The 9443-nt window shown below is 51.7% G+C and overlaps 1 protein-coding gene across 1 annotated transcript in view; it reads right to left on the minus strand.

The window, feature by feature from the left end:
• Positions 1-3955: 3955 nt before the first annotated feature.
• TRIP13 (thyroid hormone receptor interactor 13) overlaps positions 3956-9443 on the minus strand; it is a 24177-nt gene continuing 18689 nt past the window's right edge. Inside the window, exons 10-12 of the mRNA XM_017515966.2 lie at positions 7114-7226; positions 5969-6038; positions 3956-4909 (exon numbers count right to left, since the gene is read on the minus strand). Of these exons, the coding sequence (XP_017371455.1) occupies positions 4814-4909; positions 5969-6038; positions 7114-7226 (279 nt within the window). The 3' untranslated portion in view covers positions 3956-4813. The remainder of the gene's footprint in view (positions 4910-5968; positions 6039-7113; positions 7227-9443) is intronic.

Consider the following 9443-nt stretch of genomic DNA (forward strand, 5'->3'; position numbering starts at 1 on the left):
GGAGGATGGGGCTGCATCCCGACCTGTGAATGAGTGGGATGAAAGTCCTCAGGGCTGGGCAGAGACAGCTCCTGGGAAAGAACAGCTACAACTGGCCCTCGGTGTCACAGGGGACTTCCGATACCAAAAGTCCATAGATGCTCAAATCCCTGCTATAACATGGGGTAGCATTTGCTTATGACCTATACACATCCTCCCACGTACCTTATACCAGGGGTCCCCAGCCCCTGGGCCACACAGCAGGAGGTGAGCGGCAGGCAGTGGCAGGTGAGTGTTACCAGCTGAGCTCCGCCCGTCAGGTCAGCAGCAGCATTAGATTCTCACAGGAGCGTGAACCCCGTTGGGAACTGTGCATACGAGGGGCCTAGGGTGGGTGCTCCTTATGAAAACCTAATGCCTGATGATCTGAGGTGGAACCCTTTCATCCCAAAACCATCCCACCACCCCCAAACCCTAGGTTGGTGGAAAAATGTCTGCCACGAAACTGGTTCCCTGGTGCCAAAAAGGCTGGGGACTTCTGCCTTATACCGTCTCTAGGTCACTTCTAACACCTGACACAACGTAAATGCTATGTAAATAATGGTTGTGCTATTTTTAAATTTGGATTTTTTTTTTATTGTTGCATTGTATTTTTAATTGTTTTTTCTCCAAATGTTTTCAGTCTGTGGTTGGTGGAATCCACGGACACAGAACCCACAGATATGGAGGACAATATACTAAGAAGTGGGGAAGCAAGGTGGTCCACTGAGCTTACGCAGAGCAGGAAGCGCCCCGGGTCCTACAGCAGAGGGGAGGAGGGCTCAGTGCACACCGAGAACAAGAGTGTGCAAGGCTCAGAGCGGACGCCCAGAGGAGCCGCGTCTTCAAAGGGGCTAAAGCAGTTCCAGTGGAGAAGCGACCTGAGACTGCCCAACAGAGCTTGAAACGAGCCTCGCGGGCATACACGGACCCGCAGGTAACCAAACTGCCTGCTGGAACTAAGCGGGACACTCTTGAAAGGAAGACGGAGCTGGCACTCAACAATATAAAGTTCACAATGTCTAGCGTCCGGTAAGACATTACTAGGGATGTGAAGTAGCAAACTGTGATGTATAAACTGGAGGAAAGAAGAGTCAGTCAGTAGAATAATCCAGAAATGATGAAGATGGTATTAGAATACAAGCACGTGACGGAGTTTAGAGAAACGCCTGTTTCGTGCTCAAGGATATAAAGGAAAACATGAATGGAAGTGAAAAGGGAGACCTACCAAAAAACCAGACGAAAGTTCTAGAAATGAAAAGTAAACTACACAAAATGTAAATCTCACAGACTTACAGGACAGCAGAATAGACACTGTGGGGAGAAAAAAGATTGTAAACTTGAAGACAGGAGTAGAAGGTATTCACACTGGAAGCAAAGACCACGGATAAATGAACAGAGTTTCCAGGACCTGTGTGACAGCATCACCTGGCAGCTGACAGCGCATGTGAGCATTTCAAATGCGGCCAGGATAACAGAGAAACTGAACTTAATTATTTATGTAGCTACCTGTGGCCAGCGGCTTCCATGTCAGACAGTATAGTCTTAGAGCAACCAGGAAATAATAAAACAAAATATATAGGAAATAAATCCATGGTAGAGAGAGAATACTTTGAAATAGTCAACTAATACGGAAGGTAGGAAAAAAGGGAAAAGGTAACAAAGGACAATGAATGGCAAAAATGGCGAATAAATAAGAGGCAGTTTGTCAGACTGGATAAAAATATGAGACCCAGCTACACGCTGTCCACCACAAACTCACTTCAAATACAGGAGCACAGATTAGTTAAAGGTCAAGGGATGGAAAAAGCTATACCATGTAAGTGCTGATCGGAAGCCAGCATGGCGACCTAGTATCGAAGTAGACATCAGGACAGGGGATAAGAGGGAATCCCTTGATAACGCGCCAGTTTACAATGAAGACAGCAGTCCCATGTTTAGGCCCCAGCAGCTCCAGACTACGCTGTGGGAGCAGACAGGTCTGCAAGAAGACAGTCAAGTCCACACTCACAGTGGAGGTTCCCACTCTTCTCTCCCAGCAGTTGACAGAGTAGGGGACAGAAAACCAGTAACAGGCCCCGAGAGCTGACTGGCATGTAGACACCACTGCATCCGACTGCAGGATTCTTTCCAGAACATGCCACGTGCTGAGCCACCAAATAAGTCTCAATACATTTAAAAGGTTTAAAATAAACTCTGCCACAACCAATTTAGAGAAAATCAGTAACAGACAGCTACCTGGGAAATCCCCAAATATTTGGAAATGAAACAGTTCTCTTCTAAATAACCCATGGGTCCAAGGAGAAATTACATGGGAAGTTAGAAAATATTTTGAATGGGATGAGTGAAAAGTCACAGGTTTCATCTGTCTGTGGGCAGCAGCTACGCAATGTGCAGAGAATGTTTTCAATGCTGAGAGACAAAGCTCTCAGACAAGGGGCTCAGCTTCCACTTTAAGAAGCTGGGAAAGGGACAAATTAAATCCAAAATACGTAGAAGAAGAAAAGAAAGTTAAGTGCCAAATTAAAATAGAAAACAAACAGCAGATAAAGCCTGTGAAACCTAAAGCTGGTACTTGGATGAAAGCGGCACATGGCTGCAGAGCTGACAGACACGAGGCCGCGCGTCCCCCACAGCATCTTCTACTCAACCTCACGCTCGTCCTGGCCTATGCAGCAAGGCAAGAACGTGAAAAAAAAAGTGTGCAGATGAAAAACGGGCAAATCGTCTTTCCTCACTGCTGGCACAATCAGGTGCATAAAAAATCCTAAGACCTCTATCAAAAAACTACTAGAATTAACGTGTTTTAAAAGTTGCATTTCTATACTGGGATAGGTTTCCGAACTTGAGCAAGCACTTCGTTATCCGCTGCTCTCTCATCCCCATTTTGCAGAGGTCACACAGCCAGACACAACACTCACCCTATTGCTGGCGTGTGAAACCCCCTGAATTCCCACTCTGCTAATAGCCCGAAGGAGTTCAAGGCCACGGCCCAGTCTCCCTCCACAGGTATCTCGTTTTCAGGAACTCCACGCCTTCGATGAGTCTGAGAAGCCCCCGTCACGGCAGAGCCCCACTACATTGAGTGGGCCTGCCTGAGACGCACGAGCCAGCGGCCTTCAGAGTTCAAGTGTGATTTCAGAAGTGGTATAAATGAAATGGCATGTTTACCATTTATCTATTGATTGATTTTATCTAACAAGCAAATCAAACAGCACAAACTCAGACGGGCTGGGCTGTCTGGACTCCCGCGTGCAGCGCGGGCCCCACAAGGCTGACCTCCGTGACCCTGGTGTCCTGGCAAGACTTCCCGGGTGGTACGGGTGCTGGGGTCCACAGCAGGCACTCACCCACTCGCCCTCCACAACGGCAGGGAACTTTCTGTCACGCCTTCCAAGCCATGTCCTGCTCCGCAATTAAGGTTTGGCAGTTTTTTTCCTTCTGCAGCAAGAATACTGTACCTTTTGACTTCTAGACTGTGATGGTTAATACTCAGTGTCAACTTGATTGGACTGAAGGATACAAGGACCACGTGGCACTGTGGACCCCTAGCTGACTCCTGGAGAGTGGAGGCTGGGGAGCTGTTAGAGCTGTGTCCACTGGTGAAAAGACCCTTTAACAGCACTGACATGCAAGGGCTGGGCCCGCTCCTCAACCTGCCACCCCCAGAGCCAGGCTCTGCTTCCACAGCAGGAGTGGCTCCAGGTTCTGAATCTGGAGTTAAGGCCCAGCAGATGGCAGTGACCAAAACCTGCACACATCTCAGCCCTGGTCCCCTTCCTGAATGTGCACCTGAGGCTGCTGGCACCGTTCCCAGCTCCTTCTGGAGGATGCAGTTACACCATAAGCATAAATGAGGTTTAACGTTAACTAACTGTGTGGGTAATTGCTAGTAAATTCAAATCACTTGGAAGAGATACCTACAATCAAAACAAGAAAATTCTGAAAAATATTTTAATACTTAAAAAGTTCTAAACAAAAGGCAACGTCTTTCAAAAGTGAATTTCACATGCAAAACATTAATGACATTTATTTCAGCATAAAAGCAAACATAATATTCTGAGAAACCAGTAACTGAGTCATTTATTTAATATCCTATTAACGTGAGTCCTCATTAGAGATGTACCAACGCCGCTGCACAAACACGATGGGCGGAAGATGCGGCAGTGCCGGGGCCCGCGCTGTCCGGGACCACCAGCCCACGTCTCTTCCTGCAAATGGGACCATGTCTGATATTTGTTACGAAAGAACATTGTACCGACCCCTCTTTCTCAGTTGGTATAAGGTAGAAATAGGCTTTTCTTACCCATTACCTAGCCTTGAAAACATTTTTGCATGAAATCAAACGAGCTGTTATCAGAAAGCAATTGCTGCCTTCCACCTGGAGCGGTGTGTGCATTTCTTAATGCAATGATTACATGTTCTTTAGGGTGACACAGTCTCTTCTGCTGCTACAACACCTGCATTCATGTCCCTTTTTTGCTGTTAAATGAAAGTTGGCATCACCTGTCCCGTCCACTGTGGGCGGGCTGGGAACAAACACGGCTTCACAAGGAGACAAACCCTCTGAGTCATCTTTTACAAACAGTGAAAACGACAAGCCGTTTGCCTCAGCGTGCATTGTGAAGCAACATAAATGCAACACGCTTCTTCTAACAGAGCCTGGCCTCGTGGCTTTCTGGCTTGCGGTCTGAGCAGTGTTTGCAGAAGGGACTCCCGGGCAGACGCTGTGCGGGGCCACCTCACTTCCTGGCTGTGTGTTCTCCGTGGGAAAAGCAGACGGAGAAGCCCAGGCTCACACGTGAGCCGCAAGCTTCTTTCTCTCTTCAAACTGCTTGTCCACTGCCAGAGACAGGGCCTGGAGGAACCCCTCGATGGTGACAGTGGGGGCCTGGAAAGGTACACGGTCATCACTGGAGGGGCCGCCTCACCTTCGGTGGGGCCACCTGGCATCCCCACCCCTGCTGCCACCCACAGTGCAGACAGCCCAGAAGGGGCCTGCAGCTCACAGGCTGAGCAGTGAGTGCACACCACACACGTCCAGGGCAGATGAGCCCTGCTCTTTACTTTAGAAAAGGCGTAAAAGGCGGCTGCGTGACCCCCATGTCCTGTAGATTAGCAACGGCCATGGGGGCAGGCAGGGGAGCACCAGTGCAGCCACCCACACACTGAGAAGGATGAGAAGGAGCAGACCCTGCAGTCCTTTCCAAAGGGCCCACCCTATGTTCGGAGCCTAGAACCAGAGAATCACCATGGCCTGGTGCCCTGAGCTGTCAGCTCCCTGCATCAAAAGGCTCCCATCATGGTCCATGGCCATTGTCACCTCTGTGCTGAGCACTGTGTCCAGCACAGAGGCTGCTACCGACCAGACAGAGCCTGGGTCACTTCTGATTTGAAAGGAACCATTCCAAGATGGGTGTTTTCTCTTCTCAGATGTAAGTGCGTCTGCTGCCAGACACTCAGAGTCCTCACCGCACCATCTGCTGGGGACCACGCAGGGGAGGGGTGAGTGCCCCAAGCAGAAGAGTGCCCCTCCCCTGCAGGGGTGAGTGCCCCGGGCGGAAGAGTCTGTAGCAGGCACGGCACCCAGTGGGTGAGGGCATGGTTCCAGGTCGCTGCTCTATGTGAACTGAGCCCACACTCAAAGAGCACAAGCCTCTGATGAGGCCAGCGAGGGCCCTGGCCATGAGCTCAGCACACCACAGAGGCAGACGTGCATGTGTGTGTGTCCGTGTGAGCAGAGGCAGGTGGCACAGCCGCCTCCTCCCAAAGGCATCAAGACAGCCCCACTGGTTGGGTGTCAAGGTCAGCTCCTCCTCCTGCCCCAGGATCCTGTGGTTTAGAAACTGAGATAAAGTAAGGCTGATACCCCAGGGCTTGTAAGTGGAATCCCCAGCAAGGCTGAGACCTATGGACAGGGTGGGTGCTGGGGACAGCAGTGGAGACTCACCTGGATGTACAGCGCATGGGCCAGAAAGGGGAGTTTTCTCAGGACCCGGCCACTGAGGCCTTCGCTCTTCCTGCATAAAGAAAACCCAGTTCAGAGACAGTAATTCACATGATCACGTTTCAGGAGGAACTTTCCTCGTTGGCTGAGGCATCCATGGGAACACAAGCCTAAGTGCCCTCAGGTACACCCTGGGCCTCACAGGGCACTTCTGCCCCTCACTGTCTCCCTAGCCTTGTCCTCTGAATACCCCTTTGCCCCACAGCCTCTTGTGTGGGGCTGGCCTCTCCCTGTCCTCAGCTCCTGCTCCCTGCAGTGCCCTCGCTGCTCTGAAGCACACCCAAGGCACACCCCAGGGCCAGCATCCTTGCGCTCAGGGAATGCATCTGCTGCCTGGGAGCTCCAGGTGTGAGGCATGACGCAGTGGGCACATGGTCAGTAGGCACAGATTCCCCAAATAATGGGCGGGTTCACATCTTCAATGTTTGCAGATGTTTCTGAACTGCTGTTCTTTGTTCCATCTTAACTGATTTAAATCTCTCCAACAGATAATCCAAATCCTTAAAAAATACTGCATTCTTCATGTTATCCCTCATTTAAAACCTTCCACACTCTTGCCAGCTTCAAAATAAAATTCAAACTCTGGCCGGAAACCTGAGGCTCTGCCCACTCCCCCCTCGCCCCTCCAGCCCCTCCCCAGCCTCCTTACGGCAGCCCGCCAGGTCACCCACGCACACCGCTCCAGCAGCCGTCCCAGCTTCTCGCCAGATGGAACCAAAGTCTATCCTTCAAGGCGCGGGCTCCTTTTGCTACCTTCCCTTCCACCCTCCCTGGATCCCCAAAGCCACTTCCTTTCCATCGGCTCTGCGAATCCTTGGAAGTGCCGTCAGCCACAGGGCCACAGCCCTCCCTGCTCACTGTATCTCCTTTGGAAGGAGGTGGCTGTGCTGTGTGTTTCTACACACACACATTCACACGTGTACACACACACGTACACACGCTCACACACGTACATGCACGTTCACGCCTGTTCTGTGTTGAGAGTTCACACCCAGGACCCTCCCTGGTGTCCTCAAAGGAAACAGTGAGTCCCTAGTTAATACAGCAAGTGGACTCTTCTTGATTACAAACATGAGGTCAGTTTGCACCTTGAAATCTCACTCAACAGAAGGCTCAGTTTTGACACGTTGTTTTCAATGAAGCCGATCATCTCCAGCTCTCGGAGGGTCAGCAGCTGCTGGCGAGGGTAAATGATCTGGCACTGGGGAGAAACGCACAGGCGGTCAGTGGAGCCCAGGCACCGTCGGCAGGAGGGGCAGCACTTGTAAACCACGTGACGGCCCACAGAAATCGCAACAGTGACGGCTTCAAGTGCACGGCGGCACCAGGAAACAAGCTCGCTCTCTCACGCCTCAGCGTACACATCCTGCTTTTTCAAACAAAGAATACAAATAATGGAACATGCCTCAGAAACCAGTAGCGACCTAGCCTCTTTGGTGTTTTGGGCCAAAAATTCTCCTCCCTGTGTGTCAGAAAGAGAAGGGACCTGGAGGCACCCAGTCAGCCCGTTATCTCACCTCAGAGAGAAACCAAAACCCAGTGGGCAGAGCTGGTAGCTGGAGCCAGGACTTCGGCTGACTTCAAAGCCGGGTCCTAGTTGGTCTGTTTGAAAGGCAAGGCTTGCTCGGCAGCGCGACGGCGTCTAACTGACCGAGGAGCTGGGTACCAGGAGTCCACTTCATAGATCAATTGTTTGGATGTCATGATAAGTAGCCTTGCCAACTGTCAGGTGGGCAACTGACTATGACTGCACTCTAATATGAACCGTTCTGACTCAGGAACCAAGAGAAGGAAGCAAATAGCATTCTCTGCACATTTTGGAGGTTTGTTGAGGGTTATGAGCGAAATTAAGACACGCTGTTTGTGCTTGGGGTGTTCAGACCTCCCCGACACTCCCTCAGGGTCCCTGCTGACCCTGTCTCCCTGCAGCCTCTTCAGGCCTGTCCTGTTCTGCCCCTCCAGTGACGCTCGCCACACAGTGGGCACATGGGGGAATAGCACAGACCAGAGTGCGGGGTACCACTTACATGCCAAAGTTTCTAAACCAGTTCAGTATGCACCATGACATCTGCACATCTTAATTTCATAGAAACTGCCTGAAATAAGAAACTACCCCTGTCACTGGGCATGGTGACTCATAACTTCAGCACTTTCGGAGGCTGAGGTAGGCAGATCACTTGAGGTGAGGAGTTTGAGACCAGCCAGGCCAACACAGCAAAACCCTGTCTCTACTAAAAATATAAAATTAACCGGGTGTGGTGGTGTGTGCCCATAATCCCAGCTACTCACAAAGCTGAGGCAGGAGAACTGCTTGAACCCAGGAGGTGGAGATTGCAGTGAGCCAAGATCGCACCACTGCCTTCCAGCTCTAGGCAACAGGGCAAGACTGTCTCAAAAAAAACCAAAACGAAACAAAACTACCCCTGTCCTACGCTGTCCCAGAAAGTCTATCCCCTTAGCAAAAACTTTACACATCCGCTAGATTCACAGCACAAGTGTGTAAATGTCACACTGCGGGGTCGGAGCCCACACTGAAGGTGCGTGAGGACCTCCCACAACTTCCCCGCCAGAGCTGCCATCACGTGGGGCTCCTGGGCAGCACAACTGCTGTAGAATCAGTCTTCAGATCTCTGTCCTTCTCCAGCCAAAGCTCCACAGAGCGCTGCCTCCTTTCCCCTACCACACAGAAAACCACGCCTGGGCAGTGCTGACCTGCGCAGGCCCAGTGGGCCCGTGGCTGAGACCAGCTCTCCCGACCCCAACCCAAGCAGCCTGTGCCGCCCTGGTGGAGGCTCCTGCTCTGTGGCACCAGCAGGTGACAACAACTGCGTTAAACTCAGCACTGTTTAAATCCCCATTCACTGGTTTGCTTGGTTACTGCCCGACTCCCCTAAACGAAGGGTCCAGGGATGCCCCTGCAGGAGGATTTGTCAGGGACAGGCCTGTTCCCACGGGTGCTAGAGCAGCAGAAACGTGAGCACGGGGCAGGTCCCTGCTAGCCTGACTCACACACTCACCACACCTGCTCACCTGACACACACTCACCACACTGCTCGCCCGACTCACACTCATCACACCGCTCGCCTGACACACACCACACGCGCCACTGTGCTCATGGCCACCCTGTTAGCGCCTAGTCACGGGGCAGGTCCGTGATAGCCTGACTCACTCACTCACCACACCCACTCGCCTGACTCACACTCACCACACCCGCTCGCCTGGCTCACACTCACCACACTGCTCGCCTGACACACACTCACCATACCCGCTCACCTGACACACACACACCACACCCGCTCACCTGACACACACTCACCACACCCGCTGGCCTGACTCACACTCACCACACTGCTCGCCTGACACACTCACCACACCCGCTCGCCTGACTCACACTCACCACACCCGCTCGCCTGACACA

The sequence above is a fragment of the Cebus imitator genome, unplaced genomic scaffold (assembly GCF_001604975.1).
Source record: "Cebus imitator isolate Cc_AM_T3 unplaced genomic scaffold, Cebus_imitator-1.0 Scaffold567, whole genome shotgun sequence".
Taxonomy (NCBI): Eukaryota; Metazoa; Chordata; class Mammalia; order Primates; family Cebidae; genus Cebus; species Cebus imitator.